The sequence below is a fragment of the Trichechus manatus genome, unplaced genomic scaffold (genome assembly GCF_000243295.1).
Source record: "Trichechus manatus latirostris isolate Lorelei unplaced genomic scaffold, TriManLat1.0 scaffold00038, whole genome shotgun sequence".
Classification (NCBI taxonomy): Eukaryota; Metazoa; Chordata; class Mammalia; order Sirenia; family Trichechidae; genus Trichechus; species Trichechus manatus.
In genome coordinates this window covers 14,002,899-14,029,021 of record NW_004443974.1, presented here as the reverse complement: position 1 = coordinate 14,029,021, position 26,123 = coordinate 14,002,899, and the positions used below count along the sequence as shown (strand labels likewise).

General features: G+C 53.2%; 1 protein-coding gene across 1 annotated transcript in view; it reads right to left on the bottom strand.

Annotated features, from left to right (window-relative positions):
* Positions 1–26,123, bottom strand: part of PRRX2 (paired related homeobox 2) — a 68,203-nt gene that overhangs the window by 23,451 nt on the left and 18,629 nt on the right. Inside the window, exon 3 of the mRNA XM_004375837.1 lies at positions 26,065–26,122. Within this exon, the coding sequence (XP_004375894.1) occupies positions 26,065–26,122 (58 nt within the window). The remainder of the gene's footprint in view (positions 1–26,064; position 26,123) is intronic.

Here is a 26,123-nt window from a genome sequence, read left to right as displayed (position 1 = left end):
ACGCGCCGCGCCGGTGGCGGCCAGAGCGGCGCCGCGGCACATCTGGTTCCAGGCGAGCCCCTGGCGCCTGCCTCGCCGCAGACCCGCGGCCCAGACACACAGACGTTAATAGATCGGCGCGCCCAGCCCCGCGCGGCCCGCGCCCGCCGCCGCCAAGCCGCTCATTGTGACTTCGAGGCGGCCGCCTGGGCGGGAGGGTGGGCGCGGGGAAGGGTTGGGGAGAGCAGCGCCCATCCGCCAGGGCGCTCTCTCTCGCCTGGTCTTCCTTTCAGCTCAGACACCCCCAGTCCTCGTTTCGGTAGAGCCAGGGTTGCCAACCCCGGCGCAGGTCCAACCCTCAATTAGTTACAGGGGCCGTGCCCACATGCTCAGCGCTTAGCGCGTGCCACAGGCTGGACTGGGCGCTGCCCAGGCGGGCCTCAACACACAATAACCCTATGAGGCAGGTACTCTTAACACCGCTATCATCCCCATTCTACATTTGGGTAAACTGAGGCTGGAGAGGGACGTCACTTGCTCAAGAGCTAGGATTTGGCTGTGCTACTGGACTGCAGCTCTCAGGCAGATCCTTGAACGGCTGTGCCCCCTCCTCAACTCCTAAGCGCACACACCTGGAACCCAAGGATATCCAGGGTTGGCAGCAATGCACGCCTTCACCTGCGTCCAGGCTTGGGGAACCCCTCCTCTCACCTCGCTGCCTTGCCACCCCTCCCCTCAGCTGCAGCCCAGACCCCTGAGCTGAGGTCCTCCGGATGTCCTTCTGGTCAAAGCACCTGGGGGAAGTTAGACTTCATTCTGACTCTCCTGGAATTTGGGTGACTCGTTTCCCTTGGAAAGGTTCCAAGATGGCTGTTTATTAGGAATTCTACCCCATATCAAACCTTGGAACCAAGAGGTTACCCTCCATGTCTGCTCCTGTTCCTGAAAGAAATACACTTCTTTAGAAGCTCATTTTTATTATTCAAGGGTGTATGGCTTGTTTTGTTTTGAAAAGGGGCTATGATCTTTAGGGACAACCGCCTCACCAGATTAAATGAGAATAAATCTTAGTCTGCTAAAGAGACCAGGACAACGCTAGACTGGGCTGGTGAGTGCGGGTGGGTTCTCTCTCTAAATTTAAATTCATTAAAATGAATTAAAAATACAAAGTCAGTTTCTCAGTAATATTAGCCACATTTCAAGGGCTCAATCATCACATCTGACTAGTGGCTGCCATACTGGATGGTGCATGTATGGAACATGTCCATCATTGTAAAATGTTCTGTTGGACAGAACTGCTCTAGACAGTACCAAATTTTCTTCTTCTTTTCCTTCCCATTCTCCGTCTTTTAAGCAGTGGGGACAACAACGAGAAAAACCAGCATTGAAGGACACTTGAAATGAGAAAAGTCACCCCTCAATCCCACTATGCCAGTTTATCTGTTTAATTTTTTGTGTATTTTTTTTTTTAGCACATGTCCTCTCTCTCTCTCTCTCCCTCTTTCTCTCTCTTTACTGTGGTCTTTAGCCCCTATGGGCTAAGCATGTGTGCTTGCAAATTGCAAGTAATTTGGACGCCCCAGGTTAAATTTTAGCTTTCCCCTCCTTAGAGGAGACTTTATAAGGTAATGGGGCACTCTGAGGCTCACATCAAAGCGCTACACTCGCCCTTAAGTTGGGAGAAGATTAATTTTTTCTGAGATGCTTACACGGCAGCGGAGCTGGAGTTCTGTTTAGAACTTTCCCATTAATACCCTCTGAATTCACTTGGGGGGCTTGTTAACTCTGGCTGTCAGAAATTCTGGATGTTAGAACAAAACCACACTTCAAAAAAAAATTCCCAACCTGAAGGTAATAAGCTCGGTAATGACCGTGGTGAGCATGCCCAAGCATTCCGAAACCAGTGGGGAAAGAGTCACTTTTACTTTCCAGCCAAGTCCCACATTAAAGGTTCCAGGCTGGTGGGGCCCCTGCTCCCTCCCCAAAGGTGCGGGGGTCTGGGACAGCGTGGTGCAAGAAGGGGGTTCTCAAGCAAACTGGGGGCTCTCGATCCAGCTCTCAACCCTGCATCATCACAAGACTCAGCCCCTTCCCCAGCAGGCCTGGGAAGGGGCAAAGGCCAGGTCACTGGCCACGACTGAAAAAAACTGAGGCTCTGGCGTGTGTAAAAACCAAACCAAACAAGCAAATGGAAAGAACTGTCGCCTGTCCCCCTGACCTGCCTGGTCAAGTGGAGCTTGGAGCAAGTGACAGGGAATTTGGAGGGAAGCCACTGGACAGCATCTGCCTCCTCTGTATCTCGCCTCCTCCCAAAGGCAATTTCTTCGGTACTGGAGAGAGCTGGTGGTGATTTCCAGTCACAGAACTCTTGTCTGCTTGCCTTTCCTTCCACCCTGTGGCCTCCTCTTACTTCCCCACTTAGCCAGAAACCTCTGGAGGGGTTGCTGACTGCAAGTACCCTGTCGACACTGGAGGGCTTGGGGTCGGGGTCAGGGGCACTTCCAGAATGGCCCTGGATCGTCATGAAGCCTTGGCTTCAGCCAGGCCCAGTCGCCTGTCTGTGGGGTATTGAGTTTTTCCCTGGACTGCTGAGTGACCCCAAAAGATTAACCTGTGGGTGCCATGCCCTGCCTATGACCCCTAGACCTCCCTCAGCTGGCCTGTAGCACAACCATTCCTCCTCTGTGGTGAGTCTCTTTCATCTGGAAGCTTCAGGCGGGCAGAAGGTGGGCTGGTGAGGGGAAGGCCTACCCAGCCATGAAGACTTTGCTTGACTGTCTGGGCCATGTGCAGATACCACAGTGGTTACTATGATTCTGAAAGGGGCTCCCGAGCTGCCCTCCACAAAGCCCCTCTATGTTTCAGGTGCACTACACATATGACTTCCCAGAATCCTCATACCTGTAACCCCTGAAAGCAGGTACCATCATGAACCCCAACATATGGTTGAAGAAGCAGGATCTGAGAGGTCAAGTAACTTCTCTAAGGTCACACAGCCAGTTAGTGGAAGAACTCGGACTCACCCATACTGGTGCACCTGACTCCAGCACCCAAGCTCCTAACCACTGAACCATACTGCCTCCCAGTGTGCTGGGGTGAAAGTTTCTGCTAAGCATAGGTGATTCTGCGCTCACCTCCTTCCCAGGCAGCAGCCTTCACAGAGAGAGTCAGAAGTGGTTTAGTGAGCACTCAGACCAGGGATGGCTCACAGTGTCATACCCCTGCCACTTCTGATCGCCTGGTAGCGGCTGCTTAACTGTGTTAAGGAGGATTCTGAGGATCCCTGGTTAATTAGCTTTGTCCTTCATGGGATCAGGACTGGGTTCTGACAACGGGGGCAGATATGTACCAATGATGAACCTGGTCCCAGTGTCCTTATTTTAAAGATGAGGAAAATGGAGCCCAGAGAAGGGTGTGACTCGTCCAAAGGCACAGGGATAATTCAAGACAGAGCCAGAGTGGGAACACAGCATCCACTCCCTACTCAGGGCTTTTTCTACCTCGAGGGACACAACAAATAACGTTGCATATGCCCCTCATCCCCCGACACATTCATTTTGGGAAGTTCCACGTAGGTTACAGAAGTATATCTGAAGAGAATTATGTTCAGTTCTGCCTCTTAAAGAAAATACATGAATAGGAATCTAGTGTTGCCAGGAGGCAAATCCTTGTCTGAGGCCTAAGTGGTGGCAGGAAAAATTATCCAACCTCCTTTGATGTATTCAAAATAGGGACAATATCTACCTCCTATGCATACAAACAGTTGACTCTTGTGATTAAAGGGAGCAGTAGTTATGCTCTATAAAGTCACCACCAACACTGAATCAGCGGATACGGAATCATTGTTCCTAGGGGAAATACAGGGTTAGGGTCCAACCCTCTGGTTACAATACATTGGTCAACCTACCAACACACAACTTTGTCTAATGTATGTTTCTGTTGAAAGACATTTTATTTAATATACATAGTTGATTCATTAACATTGAACTCATGGCCAACAGCACTATAATTTATGCCTGAATGAAGCTTATCTAACACGTGTTTTCTTCATAAGGCACATCACAGCCTTCATGCACATAGGAACACGAGGGAGCACTCTAGCACTATGCTTGGGCCATCTTAAATAGTGAAATTACAAAAATACAAAAAAAACTGGCACTAAACAGACCAAGAGAAAGCCACTTGTCTACAATATGAGAACTGAAAAAAGAAGGTAAAGCGTTGCCTTGCTCGACCTCAGGTGGGAACATGCGCATTGGGAGACTCAAATTTTTTTGCTGCTCTGCGCAAGACCGTGAAAACGCGGCTAGTATTGATTTTGGGATTAACAAATACATTTTAATGAGTAGGTGAATTTGCACATGGAATCCCCGAATAATGAGGATTAAAAACCTGCTGCCATCAAGCCTGACTCATAGCGACCCTATAAATCATAGTAGAACCGCCCTATAGGGTTTCCAAGGCTGTAATCTTTAGGAAAGCCGACTACTACATCTTTCTCCCACAGAGGGCTGGTGGGTTCCAACTGCCGTCCTTTTCGTTAGCAGCGCTTAACCACTGCACCGCCAGGGCTCCTTTAATGAGGCTTAACTGTACATATTGCTAGGTAATGTTGGCGAGGCAAATTTTGCCCTGAGAGAACAATTTATTTATTTTTCAAGAAAACCCTCTACCATGAGAATTTTTTCTTTACAACATTAAAAAACTATAGCCAGTGGCATGCTGGTAAATGTTAACAACCAGTTCTTGGGGTTTGTTGGGGGAGGGTGGGAGGGAGCCCTAATTTATAGCATTTGCCGATTTCTGGACATGTAAATATTTCCAGCATGGTCAATTCTAAGCTAAAACGTGACATCAGTGAAGGTGGAGTTGGGAAGAGATGTGCAATAATACACTGTTCCATAATATTTCCACCATCCAGATACAATGGACAAAGTAACCTCAAGAGCATAGCTAACAGTCAGAGAATTATCTAAGAGAATAGATAATTAGTAAAAATTTTTACTAATAATGGTAAAAAATTATTAGGGAAAGATGAGTTTTGAGTATATATTGCCTTTGTTTAAATATAATCTAATTGTAAGTTTATATAATTTTTAATAGCATCTGTGTTTGACAATCAGCTTCCAAAATTTCTGAAAATTTTAACAATCGGCTCTCATGAGCTGGTATGAGCTGGTTCCATGTCATTACAATTTACAGCCCATCTAAAGGAGGAAGTCTTATTTTTGTCTCTTTCCACCCATCCTTATTCACATGCAGGCGTATGTATTTTGTTGGAGCTGGCATCATGAACCCATTTGGGATTTGAGAGCCGGGTGCTATAGCCATGGTGATTGTCATGTCTGCCGGGGGACTAACAGCGCCCCCTCCTGAACTGCTGCCCTCAGGAGGCCTGTCGAACCCCCAGATGCTGTTGACCTTGAACAGGGTTTGCATCCTGATGCCACGTATGGGTCTAAATACATCACCTGCTCTGGGCACCTGGAGCCTTTTTAAAGGGAGTTGTCACCCTCAAAACTCTGTCCGTTGTAGTTGTTGTGTGCCGTCGAGTCAATTTGCGCCTCATAGTGATCCCATGTGACAGAGTAGAACGGCCCCATGGGGTCTCCTAGGCTGTAATCTTTACAAGAGCAGATCGCCAGGTCTTTATCCCGCAGAACTGCTGGATGGGTTTGAACCGCCAACCTTTTGGTTAACAGATGAAAGCTTAAACGTTATACTACCAGGACTCTTTTAAAGTCCTGCCAGAGAAAGCGCAATATCTGCAGCTTTTATGTCAACTGTCAGGGAAGAGTGATGCACACCCAAAACAGAGGGCCGGGTGAGAGGATGGGCTAAGTGAGGTGGGAGGGATGCCGGCAGCAGAGCAGACTGCGGTCCTCAGCCCTGGCTACACAGTGCAATCGCTGATGTGGGTGTAGGAGTGAAGCTTTTAAAATCAAGATGCCCAGCTCCCCGCCCCAGAGAGTCTATTTTACAGGTTGGGGTAAAAGCCCTCCATGTAATGCTAATATGCAGACAGGGTTGAGGACCACTCACCAACAATGCCAAGTATATGATCTTTGGGCATCAGACCGATCTCTATGGTCAAATCCCAGCTCTCTGGTCACAGGCCATTTATCCAAAATGAGCCTCAGTTTCTTCATTTACAAATTGGAAACCTACTACAGGATTGTTATAGGTGGTAACTCAGATGACTAGACACAATGCAGTATAAGGTGGGAGAACAGGAAATGATGCCGAGTTCCACCAATACATGTGGAGTAATTCCTGTGTTCAGGTGCCCTGCTAAACCCATCATCTCTGAAGTCTCTCACCGCCTTGGGAGATACACACTATAATTTATTCCCCTTTTACAAATGAGGAAACCAAGGCTCAGAAAGGATGAGGGACTTGCCCAAGGTCATCCATCCAGCTAGCCAGTGTCAGGGTCAGGATTCAAACCCAAGCAGACTGGCTTATTACTGAAGACAAAGAGCTTTGGGAGCTCAGAGAAGAGTTAGTGGTAGAGGAGGCAGCAATATTTGAAAGAGGAAAAATTTGGAGAGGGCACTGGTGCCCGTGAAGAGGCACAGGAGTATCTTCCTGTGCCATGGGACTGGCACCACTAAGCCACGGGTCTGTCTGAAAGCAGCAATGTGGAAAGTTCCCTGCCTCACACACACTTTGTCTCCTTCCCATGAGACCCTCACACCCGTAACTTTCGAAGACTCTCCCAGCAAAGCAGGCACTTTCCATTCCATTCTATTTACAGCGAAGAAATTTACAGCCACAGGGAGGGGATGCCAGGCACAAAGCCACACAGCTAGAGGATAACAAGACATGAACTGGTGAAGAGGGCAAACAACCGGCTCCTACTCATCCTACAAAACCCCACTCAAGAAGACCTCCCCTGGCATCTAGGATTCCTAACTGCTCCAGCCTCCTCACACTGGCTCCTAGGCTTGGTTCCCTGCTCAGGACTCACTAGGCTGTGAGTTCCCAGGTTTCAGGTGCCTTTTTAGGCCCAGTACCTTGAGAGAGCAGCAGGAAATAGACTCAGTAAGCCTTGTTGGCCTTTCTCCTTCAGGGTCAAACAGACCTTGTCTTGATGTTGATGGTGCTTCTTGGGAAAAACATGAGATTGGCATGCTATGGTGTGTGTTGGTGGGGAGGGAGGGTGGCTGACGGTGCACGGGGACTGAGGGGGCAGCTCATGGTCAATGTCCACACGTGCAGCCATGGCTCAGAGTGGCTCTTCAAACAACCCCCTTCACACCATGGGGCTCTTCCCAGTCCTCAAAGCCCTTTCCCATTCACCCTTAGTAAACGTGCAAGGTAGGTCTTGACATTAACTGGCTTTACAAATGGAGAAACTGAGGCTCAGAGAGTTGATGTGGACTGCCCAAGGTCACCCAGCTGGGATTTGAACCAGAAACTATCTGCCTTTATCCCCTGGGCCATGCTACCTCCCTGCTCCCCAAACCTTAGGTGGCTATAACACCCCATCCCCACCACATTGTTATAATGGGTCAAATACAGTGACCCACCGGGGCTCCCCAAGGCAGGCTGCTGGCTCTGCCTCTTGCTGGCTCTGTGACCTTGAGCAAGTTGCTTCATCCCTCTGTGCCTCAGTTTCCTCATCTGGATAGGAAGTCCCTCAGCCAATTGCTGTGAGGATTCTGTGAAATGATGCCGGAAAGGTGATCAAGAGACACGACATCACTGTGGCTGACAAGCGTGCCATCCACACACCTCACCTGCCCAGAAGGAGTGGGCTATACGAGCCAACCTCCCTGCCACGCCTGGGGCCCACTTTTGCCCCTTTCCTTCCACGCCGGACCCCTGAATGCCAAAGGCAGCCACACCACCACACAGGCTCCGAAGAGGTCAGCTGAAGCAGCAGCCCCGCCCACCCCCATGGTACCTTCCCCATGCCCCTCTGCAGGGGGCTTTGCTGTGCATGGCCACCCCTCAGCAAGTGCCAATCAGATATGGAAAAGAGCCTGCAACAGGTGGGGCCCATTTGCTTCAATCACCCCTAACCCAGGCCTGGCCCCAACCTGGGCACCTCTGATTTCATTAGCATTCTGCCGAGCTGCCCCCACCTACTGGACCTACCAAGGTCCCTCACTCAAAAATCAGGACTTTAGTGTTTTTCCAGAGAGGAGGGGAGGGGGTGCTGGGAGGAGGGGCAGTCGACTGTGAGGGTATATTCTGAGGCTCCTAAGGAGCAAGGACATCAGTGCTGGGCAGGCCCTGACCTAGGGTGAGGTGAATGAGGTGCCTAGGCTGCAGAGTTAAGGAGGCACTCATCTCAAGCACTGACCAGGACAGTGTCTGCCTCCTTAAGTTTGGCACCCTAGGAAAATCAAGCGCCTCACGCGCCTCACCCTAGTCCAGACCCTGGTTCTGAGCAAAACCCAGAGAAAAGCCCAACACACCAGACCAGAGTCCAGTTCCCAGCATCAGGACCTACTCCCCTCCAGCCTCATCCTGTGCCCCCTGTACCCCACAAGACTCCCACCAGCCACAATGGCCTTCCTTTTGCTCCTTGGATACTACACACTCTGTCACTTCCTGTCTTTGCATATGCTGTTCCCTCTAGCGGGGATACGTTTCCTACTTCTTCACTAAGCCCAACCTCTTCACTAAGTCTTCACCTCTCACCTTAGACACCACTTCCTGTAGGAACTCTCTCCTCAATGTCCCAGAAAGGATTGGGGACTGTCCATCTCCTTTGGTCACTTCACTATCACTGAATGAACTTGATTGTACTGTACCGTCTATTTCCCTCTGTCCCTCTTCAGAGCATACATGCCTTAGTAGTGGTGCCTGGCACATGGTAGGTGCTCAGTAAACACTGGATGGATGGATGGATGGATGGATGGATGACTCACAGCCAAGGGCCAGTTAGCCTTTAGGCACGCAATGCCTAAGGCCCGAGAGCTTTTCAAAGGGTCCTGGAAGACCTGAAAGAGTTTTTTTATTGGTTCCAAAATGCAAAGGCTGCAGAAGGGTAAAATTAATAAACTGTTAATGAATTATTGACCACAAGTGATGGCATGTCAAGTGGACAACCACAGACCGTTCTTGGCTATAGGTAAAGTGTATTTGCCACCGAGTGTTTGATGTAACGTGACAGGGATGCTACCACCGGAAGGGGGCCTGGACTCAGTAAAGCCCCCACTGGCTCATCTCCCCCAGCCTGGGCAGCCTCTCCTGGGCCTGTGTTCGAAGTCAGACAGGGTGACGATGGCCCCTTTCTAAAGCTACCTTCACAGCTTCTGGCGGCCACCCCTCTGGGCACCCCTCACCTAGGGCAGGGACTACTCAGATTCTGGGGGAGCTCGACAGACCCACAGGGCCCATCACTGGGCTAATGGGAGTCCCCAACTCAGGAAGGAGGACGGGGCCTCAGTGACTCAGCTGCTACCTGGTGGACAAGGGCCAAGATGGTAGAAGGGTGTTCTCAGGCCCAAATGCCCAGGACTCCTGTGCAGACGATGGTTGCTTTGAGGGTCATGATTGAGACAGAAAGCCCTGGAGTGAGTCCCAGCTCCTCCACCCACTAGCCGGGTAACCTTGGGAAAGTCACTTGACCTCTCTAAGCCTTGGTTACCTCATCTAGAAAGGTCCTCCATTGATGATCAGGTGAGATAATACATGTGATGTGCTTGAAGCAGGGCCCAGGCTGTTTAAGGAACTCTTCATAACTGAGCTCTGTTATGTCATAGAGCAGCCCTTTGGAGAACAGCTCCCTCCATTGCTGGTCCAAGGGCTTTGGGTGAAGCCCCACACCCCATGGCCCTCGGGCAATCAGCACTCACCTTCCCTTTGGCTACTGTGATTGGTGGACAGGGCCCAATCACGGCACAGTGAGAGTTTTGCTGGGACTTTTGTGAAAGAGATTCTGGCTTTTCTGCACGGTGTGTATGTTGTTGGGGGGGGGGGGGCGGGGAGCAGGGGACGCAAAGGCCTGGGCCACTGAGGGCTGTACAGGAGTGCTAGGGGTGAGCCTTTTGGAGAAGGAGCCTAGGAGAAGGAGGGTGGAGCCAACAGACAAAAGTTAGAGAAGAAGACAGAGAGAGAACCCAGGTGCCATTGTTTTAAGCTCTGGACCAAGTGGTGCCTGAAGTCCCACTCTGGATATTTCAGTAACGTATCAGTATATCTTGGTTTTGCTTCAGTTCATCGGGGCCGCTTTTCTATCCCTTGCAGGTGACAGTCCTGACTGGGACACCAGCCAGCCCTAGCTATACTTGGACCCTTGTCCTTGCCGTAGAAGAACTAGAGTAGTGTGTCCCCCCACCCTGGACTCCCCACCTCACCCCAGTCTGTCGTGAGCACAGTGCTACACAGACTTATGGACCCACGTTTGGAATCCTCCCTCCTCTGCTCCCTCCTCCCTCCTCTGCTCCCAGCCACACCCCCACCACATGGGTTGGTCATGGGTCCCTCTCCCAAATAATGTGGGATCTTGTTAACCACAGCCTTGCACAGTGAGGAGAGCAGGGATAGGAACGCTGTGCAGCTCAGCCTAGGTTTGAATCCCACCTTCATCAGGTGCTGGCTGTGCAGCCTTGGGCTGGTGACTCCTCCCTCCCAGCCCTAGAGGCCCCTGGGCCTCTCCTTGGTGGCACTTACCAGCACTGTAATTAACTACTTGTCTGTGTCATTATCAGTTAATTGACTGTCTCCCCTGTTACCTGCAAGCTCCCTAAGGGCTGAGGGGGTGAATGTCTGCCCAGTGCCAGCACAGAGTAGGAGTTTAAGGAATGTATGTTGAAAGAATGAAGGAGCCTCGGTTTCTCATGCATAAAATGGAAATTCCAATACCTTTCTATAAAATTGGGAGAAGACCGCATGTATCACAGGCTTAGTCTACAGTAGGGGCCTCCTAAGTTGGGGAAGATTTTTTATTGTTATGAAGGGAGTCCCTGTGGACAGTGACTCCACCCAAAGAAGTCATATTAATGGAGGGAGGGCAGGCACAGCCACAGCCAGTGAAGGAGAGAGAGATGGGGGCAATAATCTGAGGTCTCCTTGGCAGAGCTGGAAGCCGTGAATTCAGAGCCCCTCCCTTGGGGCTATTCCTGGCCCTGCTCTGGTGGCCCAGGCTTTTGTCTGCTGAGCCAAAAGATGGGAGGGGCTGAAGATACTTGAGCAGCCCCCCAGGGTGGGACACAGCCACTGCTGAGAGAGGGGTGGAGATACCGCATGCAGCCCCACCCCGGGGCGGGGGCGGGCAGAACACGCCCCTACTTGCACTGCCCCACCCCAGGGTAGGGCTGTGGGTGGAGGGACCAAGTTTTTGCCTTAATATGGAGCTAGTTTGGGTTGTGACAGTTCCCCATTGCCATTCTGAGGATAAAAGGGTCCCTGGGGACCAGGAGCTCTGCCTCTCTCGGGGAACCATACATGAATTGCTAATAATAGCAACGGTAGTAATAATAGCAATAATTATCCCAGCCCCAGCTGGTTCAATGTGCTGGTCCTATGTGAAGTGCTTCCTTTCCCATTGCATCCTCACAGCTCACACCTGTGAAGTAGGTGTTGTCATTATCCCCACTTCACAGATGAATTAAAAAATGTTTTAAAAAACCCAGCTGCCATCCAGTCGATTCTGACTCATAGCGACCCTATAGGACAGAGTAGAACTGCCCCACAGGGTTTCCAAGGAGCACCTGGTGGATTCAAACTGCCAACCTTTTGGTTAGCAGCCGTAGTTCTTTACTACTGCACCACCGGGGTCAGGTTCAAAGAGGGGAAGGCCCTTTGCCTGTGCTGACCTGACACTACAGTCTTGACTTCTTGGCCCTGCCCTGGAGCTCCTCTCCCAGGACCCCTCGGGCACACCAGATCACTGGCACCTGTCCTTCTTGGCTAACAACTCCCTGGAGCTGCCACCCTCCTGACCAGGAACCTTGCCTCCTCCTCAGGGATCTGCCTGTACCCATGGTAAGGCGGAGAGAGGAAAATTTGTGGCACTAAGGACAGGCTCACTCTCCCAATCACTGCTACTGTTCCCGATTTTGAAGCAAGCAGCAAACATTTGCCCACAATCCCCAGAAAGCCCAGGAAGCGGCCAGCAGGCCCTACAGAGCCCTGAGGTTCCTCTGCAGTGGCTCTGAGCTGGCCCCTGGGGGCCAGAGGGAACACATTTCACCTTTGGCCTCTCTGGATGGGGCTTACCTGACTTTCCTTCCTCCCTTCCTCCCTGACTGGGGCTCCTGCCACGTGCCGCCTGCTCTGTCCTCAGACCCATTATTCATTTAGACTTCCATCTGGTTCTGGTTCTGGGGGGTGGACGGAGGGGAGGGTTTAGGGTGAAGCCTCAGGAGCTGGCACCCGATGGAGGTAAACCTGATAGGTTCACTTCTTTTCCTGAAGCCCCTAGCTCCATGCATTCCCTTCTGCCATCCGCCTCCACAAATCCCAGGGCTACTTTATCATTGCAGAACTTGCCTCTGATAGCTGCTTGGACATCAGGGTCCTAGGCAGAGAAGGAAGCCAGCATCAAGATCAGCATTCCCACAAGTGCAAACACCATGTCTAAACCAGCTTTGCCAGAGTCCAGGGACTACTAGTTGTGTGGGCATATGTGCTTGTGCATGTGCGTGCGTGTGTGTGTGCGTGCGTGCACGCCCTAGACGTGCAGTAAAAACCCATCTGTAATCTCTGTGGAAGCATATCTGAAGCTCTCAGTCTTCCTCCCCAAGCCATTTTAACTACAGACATACTAGAAGTTGCAATTAATCTCTAATTTGAATTTCTTAACCTCAAACACCACATTATAAAAATAGTTGTGTTGTGTTTTATAGATGGTATTTGTCAAGAGATTATATATGGTTGCAATTTGTGCCATGTAAAATAAAGCAAGATGCTGCATTCTGCACGGGAGCAGCGGTCAGGCCCAGCTGGCAAGCAGACAAGGCTGCAGCAAACCAACGCTGCTCTTCCGTGGGGGAGACCCTAGGACACCAGGCAGGGCAGGGCTGGGCTGTGGGGCAGGGCAGAGGGGTTTGGGACCTGTCGGGGGGCCCAGGGAATGGACAGCCTGTCTCAATTTTGGATAGCATAGTGGTGTACCAGCAAAGGCCACTGGGGTAAACTCCAGGGACCTGGAGCTCTGTTCCTAATCTCAGCTCCTCTTCCTGTGGGGCCTTAGGAAACACCTCCCTTGGCTTTTCCATCTGTGAAAGGGGCTTGACAGTCCTGAGCCACGCATTTGCCCTCCTCCCAAATGTCAGTAAGAGTGACAGAGAAAAGGATTTGGTGTTTATTGAGCACCTACTGGGGGCCACCCACTTGATCTCATCACCTCCTCTGAACAACCCCAAGCCCCAGGTACTATTATGATGCCCATTTTGCAGGTGAGGGTTTTGAGGTTCAGAGAGATGAAGGCATTTCCCCAAAATCACCCAGAAAGTGGAAGAGCGGGTAGCCCAGAGCAGGAATCCTGACAGCAGCATACCCTGCCTCTGAGAAGGCGGTGGGCCTGCATCACCAGTGTGCTATGTGTGGGAAAATGGGGGCTGTCCTTGCCCTAAGGCACCCCCCTGCCTGCGTGGGTCGGGGAGCCGCTTGGGTTTCTGTTCACCAACTCCTGCGCACGGGGTGTTGGGTCTTCCCTTCCTGAATGAGCCTGGACAGGCTGGGTGAGGTCAGGGTGAGCCCAGTCTGGGTGCTCGGAGACAAGACGGGCAGGGGACACAGGCCTGGCACCACCATGTCCTCACTGTGTAACCCACCTTTCTGGGCCTCAGCTTCCTCATGTGGGAAATGGGGCGATAAGGTTGCCCACCTCTTAGGTTATCTGGGAAGGTGTAATGAGATGATCCATGCAGAGGGCGTAACACACAGTAAGTGCACAATATGTGGTCCTGACTGTCAGGATCACAGTGATGATGATGATGATGAAGACGTGCACACTCATAGCCGCCCACATCCCAGTCATGCAGCTAAACTGTCCCAACTCTCCCACAGCACTCCAAACTCCCTCCATTCCTCACAGGATGCAGGATTTGTAGCCCGACAATCCGGGATGGCCTTCCTCATCTTGTTAATGGGTCTGTTAATGAAACTTCCATCTCAGGGTCTTCGTGGACCTGTGGCACATAGGCCTGGTATTGGCTACGTGACACTGTGAAGTCATCACCTTCGATGGCTACTCAGTCGCCTCTCTTCCCGCACCTCCCTGTCCCCCTGCTCAGCAGCCATCCCACAGATGGTGAGTTGATGAGCCCGTGCTGGCTCCGGAGAATAGCTCCTAGACCCTCCCCTCCCCGATTCAGGCCCTGGGTCTCTGAGATGATCCAGCTCTCAGAGCTGCTGGGCCAGGTTCAGATGGGGCGGGGCAACCATTCAGGGGCTGTGGCAGTCAGAGCAGAGCAGCCCAGAGGGCTCGCAACAACCGGGACACAAGTGCTGCCCTGAGTCAGCCACTCACTTCCCTGGCTGTCGGGGAACACGTTGCGTTGCTCACCGAGAGAGCCACTGGGGAAGGCCTGGGTGCTCTCCGATCCTCCACAACCCCCAAGACCTGCAGAAAGCATTCCCACCCTCTTAATGCAAAAAGCACAAACCTGGAACAAGGCTTTGCTCCTTCCTGCCCCTCTGCTCCTGGAACAAGCCAAGCTCTTTCCCACCTCTGAGCCATTGCACATGCTGTTCCCTCCCTCTGAGCCCCCTCCTCCACATCTTCTTCTGGCTGACTCCAACTCATCCTCAGGGTTCCCCCTCCAGAAGCGCTCCCTGAACCTCGAGACCAGGTGAGGCCCCATGATCTGTTGTCATAGCAGCCCAGATGTCTCCTTTGTAGCAGGACCCACACCTGCAGAGGGCCTGGCACAAACTAGGTGCTCAACAAATGTTTGTGGTAGGAAGGGAAGGAGGAAGGAGTCACAGGATGCCTCCCCCACTTCTCCTCCCTAGAGAGAGAAGCCAGCCCCTTAAAAAAGCAGCCCCCCTTTGAGAGCGGCTCTGCCCAGCCTTGAATTCCCTATAACAGCCACAGTTTTCTTTAAACAACGGCCCCGCTTTCAGCCAGCATTAGATCTTTGCCCTTTTTTTTCCTTCCCCGTGAAACCAGAGTAGTCCGTTTTTACTTCTTGTCTCCAGCAATTTCCCTCTTGGAGCGCTGACACTCTCCTCGCTGGGAGGATGTGGTGGCAGGGCGGCTGGCCTTTCAATTAAAACATGATGTCTCTCAGAAACACGAGATGCCTGAAGGCGGGGGCCCCTCCCCGGCTCACACCCCCACCCAGGCCCTTCCATCACAGCTGTCTAGAGCCCCCCTGCCTGGCTGAGACATTAGCTAGGATCTGCATAGGTGTGTCCTGGGAAAGCAGGGCAAGAGAGAGGGACTTCCTCACGGCACTGCAGACGGTTCAGGACAAGAACCAGAGAGATGGGGAGGGGCAGTTCATCCCTGGCAGGCCCTGGGCCTTTATCAGGACACTGAGGCTCCATGGCCATCTGGAGACCCAGTATGGGGTACTGTACTTGGGGTCTGGGGATCACTGCATATTTCCTGGGTAACCTTGGGCAAGTCACTTTGCCTTCCTGAGCCTCAGTTTTCTCATCTGTACAATGGGGATAATGCTTAACTTCCCTCATAAGGTTGATGGTAAGGGCTGGATAACAGGGAGCTACTTGCCTTTGCGTTCAGCTCCATGCGGTTGGAAACCAGGTCTAGGCTGCTTGCTGGCATTCTCCCAGCAGGATGCCTCAAGACAACACATATGTGCATTCAATGAATGAGCTAATGAATGAATGAATGAATTCCACCCAGTTTTCTTGGAATGACAGAGCAGGGCAGATCTTGGGGGTGGAGTGCATGGAGTTTAACATCCAGTCTCTTAGGGGAAGGTAGGAGGGTCTCTTTTCTGTGGCTTCATCATGAGGGGAAACAGGAAACAAAGTGCCAATCTATCTTCCCTTCCAACTTTGGGATTTTTTTCTGGACTTTACTCCCTAGTCTGGGATACAGCCCTTCCTTCTTTAGGTTTGAGGCCAGATCATAATACTTGAATGGATGCCCTTTCCCCTCTGAGCTTTGGGGATCATGCTTTAGGTCTTGAAGAAGACCTAGAGCTCCCAGCCCCCAACCCTGGAAGACATCTGCATTCAAAGGCCCCTCTGGCTTCCATACCCACAGGGTTAGCAGCGGGGACTTTGAGGGGCCATCTGGCGTCAGTGAGGTAGGGTGAACCTTTTGTCTCTCAGAGTTGAACCCATTCCATCCTGCCATCAGCTGTAGGCTGGAAGCCCTCTGAGGGCACAGGCTGTGCCAGATCCACTTCTGAAAGCCTACCACCCTTAGCACAGCATTTGCGCCTCTGTGCTTCACAGCGTTGTGAAAAGGGTATCAGCTCTGAGGCTCCAAATCGCACTTCTCCTCCTGCTGTGTGACCTTGGGCAAGTCACTTAACCTCTCTGAGCCTCAGTTTCCTCAGCTATAATCATAATAGTAAATGTCCTTTCTGAGCACTTATCGTGTGCTCATACTGAGCACTCTACTTCCATCATCTCACCAAATCTTTAAAACCACCCTGCATGGTAGGTATGATCCTTACCTTTATATGACACACGAGGAGCTCAGAGAGAAGAAGAAACTTGCCAAGGTCACACAGCTGGTCAGGGGCTTGGCCAGGGCTCAAATCCCAGCCTCTGGTTTCCCGTGCTCTTGACCATACTGCCCTAAAGTGAAGGACTGTGATGCTCTATGCCTGGGGCACTGTTCTCTTGCAAACAGACCCTCATATTTATCACCAGCAAGAAGAAAGGAGTGAATAGCTGAGTTGGAGGAGAGGCAGGGAAAGAGGCTTCCAGGTCCCACAGGGTGCAGGAAGGGGCCCGGGAGTGCAGAGGTGGGGTGCCAGCCACTCCAAAGAGCCCTGCACTATCACCCCCAGGGTGGGGGCAGCCAAAACCTGAGCCCACCTCGGTCCAGCCGCCTGCTGGCTGGACTGGCCGCCCGCGGCACCATCTTGAGAGCATTAGGGGCTGTTGTTAACAGATGTTTTCTGTTATGTGTTATTTGTTAGTCTAATGAAAGGAGGTGCACTTGCCTCGCTTTCAAGACCTCAGCGTTCCGCAGGGGTTTTATATGGGAGGCCAGCGTGGAGCTCTGGCACAGAGAGGAGGAGGCCGCGAGGCCCCTGCCAGGCGCGCCCGGCGGCTCCCGCTTTGATTCTGAAGTTGCAGCCATCCGCGTGGTAATTCCAGCTCTGGTTAAATGTCATTTTTAATAACACCGTCTCTGGTGTGTAAATGTCTGCGCCCACGGTAAGGGGAGAGGCCAGAAGGGGGAAGCTGGTGGGTCAGGGAGGAAAGGAAGGGAGGCTGGCGGGGAGCGGGTGGCCAAAACTTGGGGGCAAGGAGGCCGCCCCCCAGGGGCAGTGGATCCCCAACTCCAGCCAAGGCTGTGAAGGGGGCCCCTGGGGCGAGTCTGCTGGGTGCTGAGGGGTGAGTGGGTTGGGGTGGGGCCTAGGAACATGCATTTAGCCAGCTCCCCAGGTGACTCTAATGCAGGGAGCTCTGACACCATACCTGGACAAACACAGAGGGGTAGCAGAGAGGAGTGGGCTGGCAGGATGCTGGGAAGGGGCTTTTCCAGTGTCAAGAGTGACAGAGACCCCTGGCTCAGCAGTGAGGCTTCTGCCCCTCCCCTCTGGCCCCTGCCAAGCCCCAGCTCAGGGGAGACGGGATGCAGAAGAGGTGAGAGACAGAAATCTTCCCCTATAGCAGTGCCCTCTTCATTCCAACCCCTGGGCTGCCTTGGGGCAGTACACAGTAGGTACTCAATGAATGCTGCTAGATGGTCGACAGTAATTCTTTCCTAGACCCGGCAGTGAGGTTGAGGGGGCTCCTGTACACAGTCAGGTCTCTGGGGACACTGGGGCTTGGAGCAGCTCCTCTCCTTCCTGTACAACGGCCCTCCCCTCTCTATCCCCCAAAGAGGACCATTTAAAGAGGACAGACTGAAGGGGTGATAGGGCACAGAGTCTGCTCTGGAAGAAGCCTTTGACAGCAGGTACTCTGGTGGCACTCACCCTTTAATGCACATAAAAATCACTGGGTGAACCCTGTTAAATGCAGATGCTCAGGCCCAGATCCTAGAGAGCCTGATTCCATAGTTTGGGGTAGAACCTAAGAACATGCATTTTAACCAGCTCCTCGGGTACCTCTAACACAGTGATTCCTGGGACTACACTTTGACAACACAGACGGTCCAAGCCCCTTGTTTTGTACATGGGGATACTGAGGCTCAGACCAGGCTCAGACAGGGTGTGTCCTGAATTGTAGGGTTGAGTAAGGCAAGGTGGGAACCCCAGTTTCCTGACTCCCGGTCTAGGGCCTTGCAGGTAGCAATGCCACTGGAGGTGACATGCCCTCAGATGCGAAACCTCAAGCAACTGAGGCACTCACTCGACTCTAGGGTGGAGGGTCCCTCTGTGGAAGTTTCCACATCTCGAAACCTCTATGCCTCTTCCTACCCTTTCACTGTCCCAGGTCCAGAACCTTCTCCAAAGTCTGCAATCTCCACAGCAGCCCTCTGCCCACCGCCCAGCCCCTTGGGTCCCTGGGTCCTGGTTTCTTGGCATCTCCATCACATCGCCGCCCCAACTCCTTTTTAATCCTTCCCACTGCCCCCCCAAAACCGGAAGGTCCCAGCTGCCCATCCCACGCACAGAAAAAAAAATCAATCACAAAGAGGGACCAAAAATAATAACTTCCAGAGCCTGCTCCATTTTTAGGACACAATAAAAGATACCATTACCCACCCGTCAAGGGCTCCATGTGGTCCACGTCCTGTCATCCCGGAGGACCTCAGAGCCAGGCTTCCCAGATGTGGAAAGGCCACCAAGCAGGGCAGCGGACTGGGCACAGGGCAGTGAGAGTCACTGGGGAATCAATGCTTTTTCCGTCTTTTAACAACCTTTTTTTCCCAGGACATCTTGAGAGTTTGTGGCTCCTGGGTTCTGGCCAGGGCCGGCCCTGCCTCTGCTGCGCTCTGCAAACCCACGCGTCCATGGAGGCCACGGCCTCTTCCTGGGCAGCTGTGGCTGGCTCAGCCCACCCCCCACCCCGTGATGGGGAACATGCCACAACACCCCCCGACCTGCTAGCTGAAGGGGCACCCTCTCTCTCTTCCTCCTCTCAGGGCCCCAAATCCCACCACGGCCTCCCTTCCTCTGCCCAGTCTTCATGGGAGCCAGACGAGATAACTTCCTCCAGTCTCCGTCTGTCTGAACAGGAAGCTCCCACGGCGCTCTCCTACTCACCACCTCACAGAAGGCACTTAACCCTTGGCCCACACCCATACAGATATGTCTACTCACAGGCTGCCTGCAGCCACCTGCCCACCGGGAGACTAAGCTTGGAAATTTGGGCTGGGCCATGTTTTCAACAGGGCATGAGGGTGTGACATGGGTATGTGTATGTCTGTGGTCTGTGAGACTGGGAAGTCCAGACCACCATGTGGTACCCAAATGCCAGCCCCAACCAAGTTTTCAATGACCTACTGTGAATGAGAAAAACGGGTAATTAGCGAGTTTTTTGTCAAGCTAATTTGAGTCAGTTTCGAGGGCTATCTTTACTCTGAGACTAGAACGATAAAAGACTCTTTCTTGAATGTAAGGATGGGAGCAATGAGATGAAAGTTGTTGTGAGTAATGGCTTTTCTTGGCAAAATTTTACAACTGGCTACTCTATGCCAGTTCCTCTAAGTTCCTGGAAATGTCACTGTGGCTTGAAATCTGAAAGTCTGGAAACCCCAAAGCTAGGTTCTAAGCCTTCAGGACATGTAGTGGGAGCTCCTGACCTGACACATAGCTGGTGCTCAGAAAATGATTGTGGAATGACTGAATGAGTGACTACAGGAGGTGAAGGTGGAGTGGGGAAGAGGGCTGTCCACCACTGTTCTGCAGAGACCCTCAGCAGCTCCCCCGTGTCCCGGGCAGCTGGAGATAGTCCTGTGGAGGGTGAGTGAGGCCATTCTGGTTGTTTCTGGGAAGCAGGTATGGGACCCACCACTCCCTCGCACAGCTTCAATGCCCACCCCCCACCCCCCCGCCAGAGCTGGTCAGTTCCAAGCCTGCCAGGCCTGACCTGTGACCCAGGCCAGGCTGCTGAGGACACCCCTCTCCTGGCTGCCCCATAGTCTCCTGAATGCAGCCCAAACCTGCTTGGGGGTAGGCATCCCTGATCAGACAGTGCCCAGCTTACCCGGGCTTCAGGGCTGGCTTCGGACAATGGTTAAGGGCAAAGGCTTTAGAACAGGATAGGCCTGGGCTGCAATACTGGCTCCTATGGGAATTTCTCTAAGCCTCAGTTTCTCTTTCCATAAAATGGGGATAATAAAAGGACCCACTTCACACAGCTGGTGGGAAGATTACCAAGGATGACGCATGTGAAGCCCCAGCCAGACACATAGTAAGAACTCAGTTAACATCCCTGCAAGTGTTACTGGTCATTCTTGCCACATCCCATGTCCCTTCTACTCTGCTCCCACTGCCTCCTACCCCAGGGCAGCACCCTGGCCAGGTTCTAATACCAGTGCCCCTTTTGTAGGGTGTGTTCAAGGGAACCAGTTCTGCCCTGGGTTGGCTGCTGTCCCTTCTGGTCTGTGACACCACAAAAGTGTCCCAAGTTCTGCCTTGTCCAGTCTAACTTCACGTCCCTGCCAGGCACAAGCCATGAAAAACCGTTCCTTCCTGTCTCTACCCATTTAGAAATCCTAACATGCACACAGTGTTCATCCCAACAGCCCTACAGTGCGCCAGACCTCAAGGCCCATCTCCCCGCTGCCCCTCTCAGTCACTCGAACAAACTTCGGCCTGAGTCTCCCCAACAACCAGGCAGGGCTTCCCCTGCCTCATTCCTCCAGCCCAAACACACACACTGAGCTGTTCAGGAGAGAGGCCTGGACCTGGGATCCGGAAACAAACCCCACCCCTGCATCCCTAGCGGTGAGACCCTGGCAAGTCGCTTTCCCTCTGTGGATAATCACTGGCTCTGCCTGATTCACAGGGCTGCTGTGAGCGTCACAGTGAGCTATAATGGAGACTCTTTGTTGAGCACTTACTATGTGCCAGGCACAGTGCCTGGCACCTCACATCCACTCAGGACTCACCACGCCTCTGTGGGGGCACCACTATCCCTCATTCCCATTTCACAGATGGCAACACTAAGCCTCAGGGCATTTTCTAGTCTCAAGGGCAGTGTGTGTGCAGACGCCATCACTACTGCTCCAAAGTTACTTTTCCAGGGTCTTCTGGGAAGGGACAGTGACAGCTCCAGCCCTGTTGAGCTTCTGCCCACAGGAAAGGGCTCTTGTGGGGCCCTGGCCAGTCTGAGGCCCCTGTGCCAGGCCCCCAAGCTCTACCCAGATATTCCATCAGATACAGAAGCAAAGCCACCACAGAGCCATGAACAAAAAGCTACATAGCAAGTGCCCTCCCTGTTGACAAAAAGCCAGAGACAGAGACCATCACCCCGGCTCCCACCCTAGGAGACCCAGCAGTTCTCAAACTGAAGCCTCCCACCTCCTGGCTGGTTCCTCAGCCTCTCACTTGCCCTCGCCCCTTGGTTCTCCCTGCCCCCAGCATCTGCTGAAAATCACCCTCACCGATCAGAGGGTCCAGGCAGCCAAGACCCTGGCCTTAGTCATTCCACTTCCCTGGGAGACAGGGCCCACCATGGGCGTTTTTTAAGCCTGGGTCAAATCATAAAGCAGAATCAGGAGGGGCCTCACTAACTCCTGTGTACTGTCTCCCATTGTGCAGGTGGGGAACTATGTGACCTTGAGAGGGACGTGACATGTCCAAGGTCACACATGGAGATAGCAGCAAAAGCCAGGATCCAAACCTGGGTGTCTTGACTCCCAGTCCAGTGCTTCTTCACTGCAGACGACTCTGTCCCCACCAGGAAAGGATAAACGGGAAAGAAGAGAGGAAGGGAAGGAGGGAAAACAAGCCCCTCTTTAAAAGGCCTGGGTCTGAAGAAATCATTTTGTCTCTTTCCCCACCAGCCCTGCTACTTTTAGCTTCCTCCTACCTGGCCTCCTTGACATCCTCAGAGGTTGCTGCTGCCCCCTTTCAGAATCAATACAGTGGAGGTGGGTTAAAAACTGAAGGCAGGTCTGACTGTTTCTCAAAATCAACAGTCCCTTAGGCCCTCCACTCTAGACTCTCTGGCCCTGTGCGCCCATCACTAGCTGGGGGCAGGGGCAGGGGCAGGTCCCACCCCCCAAGCCAAACTCACTCTTCCCTTCCCCTCACCTCCGTTTACAGAGCAGCTGCTGTGAAGGCCGGAGCCCAAGCTCCCAGCCCCGGGGCTGCAGCTGCCCCCGACTCAGCCTTGCCTTAGACTCCAAAGACCCACTGTCCCAAATCTCTGGAAAGTGGATCCGCTCCATCCTGCCTGCCGCACATCCTAATGTTTTCCGAAACAGGTACCAGCCCGGAACAACGGCCAGGGGGTGTCACCCTGCCTGGTTCCGGGGAGCTTTGTTTATTTTCACAGTGTGTCCATGGTCCCTGTTTCCACCCTGCCCACAGGAGGGAATGCTTTAAAGAAAATCTCAGTTATTAATGTGGTTTCTTTTGTTGTAAGTCATCGCAAAGGCAGCAAACGAGGGTTTATTTTCCTAATGTGCTTGGCATAGCTCAGCGCCCCAGATCAGACCTCAGCGTTTGATTTGGGAGGAACCCGAGACCCGGGTTTGTTCTGAGTCACCGATGAAGCCACAGCCTTCCCGGCCAGTTCCGGGGGGAGCCTGGTCTGGGAAAGTCATTGGCAGGAATAGGCCATGTCTACCAGGTGGCTTTGTGAAAACAAAAGATTTAAAAAAACATTTTTGTTTTCTTAAATTTTGAGCCTGCTAACCTTGCAGGTTGAAAACACATCAATTTTCTAACACATTCATTTCCCCATGAATTCTTATAGCTCTAATAGGGCACACCCCATCTCTCTTTGGTGTCTGTCTCTTTCTTTGGATTCAGAAAACAGCCCCAGAAGCCACAGGATGACCCACTTACAAGCATGCCTGAATCCTTGCAAGGAGCCAGGGCTCCTGCAGGTCCAGGACTCCAGAACTGCCAGCCTGAGGCCCATGCTGCTGGCCTGGAGTCCTGAACCCTGAGATTGGTTTGTCCGCTTTGGAAAGGTGATGTGGCCTGTGGGATCACTCTCCTCCGACTTCAAGATTTGGGGATACACAGTTAGCAGCAAAGGGATGGGACGTCTGCCCTGCATCCTCCTCCCTCCACCCCTGCCTTTCAGGCCAGACCCAGAGAGAGAGATTCTCACAGGGCAGGGGTGGGGGGTGGGCAGCCACACAGCATCCAGCTCCCTCTCCAGGAAACACTGCTTGGCAGCAGACTCCCATTTGGCTTTAGGGGGATGCTTGATTCTACATATAGCTTTTGGATTTCATGGGCTAGTGATTTTTTTTTTTTTTTTTTACTTTGAGGAATGGGCATAGGATTACCACCTTTTAATTTTGCCAAGTAAGGACATTAAAATAAGACGGTATCCAGAGAGTATCACTGTTATTTTATAAAAGAAAGGGGGTTTAACATTTTAAAAAGTAGGAAAGATATACTGTCAAATACAGGAGAATCCTTTAAACTGGACTTTTTAGCTTCATGATGAACTCTCCAAATTGTCCACATTTTTGTCATTTACTGAGGCCTGGAGAAAATCTCCCTGGGGGCCAAGAGCACTGAGCTGGACCTGTGGTCGCTCGGACCTCCTCAGAGTCGAGGTCTGCGCAGGGTTTCCAAGGTGGGAGCCAGCCTATGAGTGCCTCAGTGACCCCGGCCCCATGTCCCTCACAGATGCCGGGGTGGTGGGGGAGATGCCTGCCCTGGGTGCACACTGACTGACTGCTGCCCTCGGGTCCCGCCCCACCTGACCCCACACACGGCATGTCCCTTGTCCCCAAACGCAGCTATACTTGAGTATTCCCAGTGCGCTGAAGCCCCTCCTCAGGAAAAAGCCTGTGGGCCTCACAGGCTCTCATGGAGGGTGGCACAGCCCAGGCGCTCACATCCCAGCTCATACTAGCTGTCCTGGGATTCCAGGGGAAATCTTCCATTCTGCACTGTGTTGGGGAGAAGCAAGGCCTTCCACTGTCTGGTTCCCCAGCTGGAGGCCACGGCAGAAACAGGCATCCCACTCCCTGGCCAGGATAGGGCTACACAACGCCTTGGTCTCCTTCCTTTCTCCCCATCACTTCTGGGTGCTCTTCTTTCCTCTCCTTCCTTTTCCTCCGCCCCACCCTCGCTCCCTTTTCTCTTTTTTGTCTCCCTTCCTTCTTTCCCTTCACCTTCAATTGTTCCTCCTTCTCTCCCTGCCCCTAGAGGGTCTCCATGTACCCAGGTAAAATAAGAGACCTCTGTCTATGCCCCGGGCAGGGGAGAGGCTGACTCAGAGCTGCTCCTCCCAAGAGACCTGAGCTCCTCAACTGGCCTGTGGCTAGTTTTTAATCCCTGGTCACACCCTTCACCTTCCTATCAGAGATCTAAACCCCAACTCCCAGAGGAAGATCTGCCCACTTCCTGCTCACTCCAGAGGGTGAAGAGAGTTGGCAGTCCACAGGGCTGGCAGGCAGTGAACACCACTTAGCTGGCCCCAGTGGTTCCCTGTGAGGGAGCCAGGGCCTTTGCCTCAGGCACATGGGCAGCCCCGCACAGCCCTGCAAACACACCACACAGCCCTGCAAACACACCGCAGGCTGGAGGAGCTCCTGAAGGCACACAGTGAAATGCAGGTATGCATCAGCCTGGCCCCCCCCGCCCCCCCGGCAAAGTCACACGCCCCCAGACAAGGTTTCAGACAAGGCTAGCTGCAGTCACCCCAGCTTTCCTTGCACCTTCTCTCATCTGAGAAACCAGAGCACACAGCTAGCTGGGCACCCCTGAGCCCTGGAGGCTGGTGACAGGATGGGTGTACCTAGAGGCAGTGGGAAGGCTGCTGGAGTCTTGAAGGTCCCAGAGCCTCCAGCAGACAAGCCTACTCCCCAGAGCAAGGGAACAGGGGCAGTAGTCTCTTCAGATGGATTCTTTGGCTGGGATGAGGTGTCACCCCCTCTTCAGGGACTCTGTATGCCCCTCCCCTCACTCACCCGCTCACACACAATTGTCCAGGGCTGGCTGGGACCTTCGCTTTATCTCCATCTTCTCTTGCCTCCCCTCTCTCCACCACCACCCCCCCGCCCCCTTCTTACCAAGAGCTCAGGATTCTGTGTGACTTTTTAAAAAAGCCACTTGGGTGGGTTGTTTGTTTTCAAAGCCCCTTCCTAAAGACCTTTAACCTCGGAGGGTGAGGAGAGGCCTGGTTGGCTCAGGCCAGAGCCTTCAGGGCTGGGCCACCCAGCTTAGGAAGCTGCTCTGTGGGGGCAAGCTTGGGGGATGGGGGCAGGCGTCCCCACTTAGCCAAAGAATGCATCTAAAGAAGACCTAGTAGGAGCTGGGGGGAGCACAGACTTTGAACGCCAGCAGTCTGACGCGTGTCAAGTCGCTTTGCCACTCTGAAGCCTCAGTTTCCCCATCTGTAACATGTCAATAATCACACCCACTGGCCAGGCTGTTTGGGAGGTAGGTGAGGGCTGGGCACACAGGCGGCCCACGCCCTCAGGGGTAGCCAGTTACACGTCTGAGGACTCTGGCCAAAAGAAGGTCCCCTCGCCCGGTAAATAGCCCTAGTCGACCGCAACCTACGCCGTCACTGGCAGCCGTTCTGTGGCCGTGGAGCACCCACTCACGCCAGCGGCAGCGCCCAGTGCCCTTCTATGGCCGGGCGGTACCCCGGGGAGGTCCTGCCGCTGCGTCTCCTCCGACGCCCCCTTGGCTGGGCGGCCTCCCCGCCGCCCACTCCACCCCTACCCTGGGTCCCGCAGACTGAGCGCCGGCGTCTCCTGCCTGCCCTACTGGCGCCCCTCGGGCCTCGGGCCTCTCTGGCCCTGCCGGCCCGCGCCTCCTCTGCCCACTCCGGCGCCCGCACACCTTTGGCCCCGCATTTCCGTTCCCACGACCTCTCTCTCTGGTCCCACGTCGCGGTCCTGGCAGCCTCGCGCCCGCGCGCACTTACCGTCCTGCGGCGCCGCCTCGCTGCCGCTGCTGCCCCCGGACGGCTCCCGCGCCGCGCCC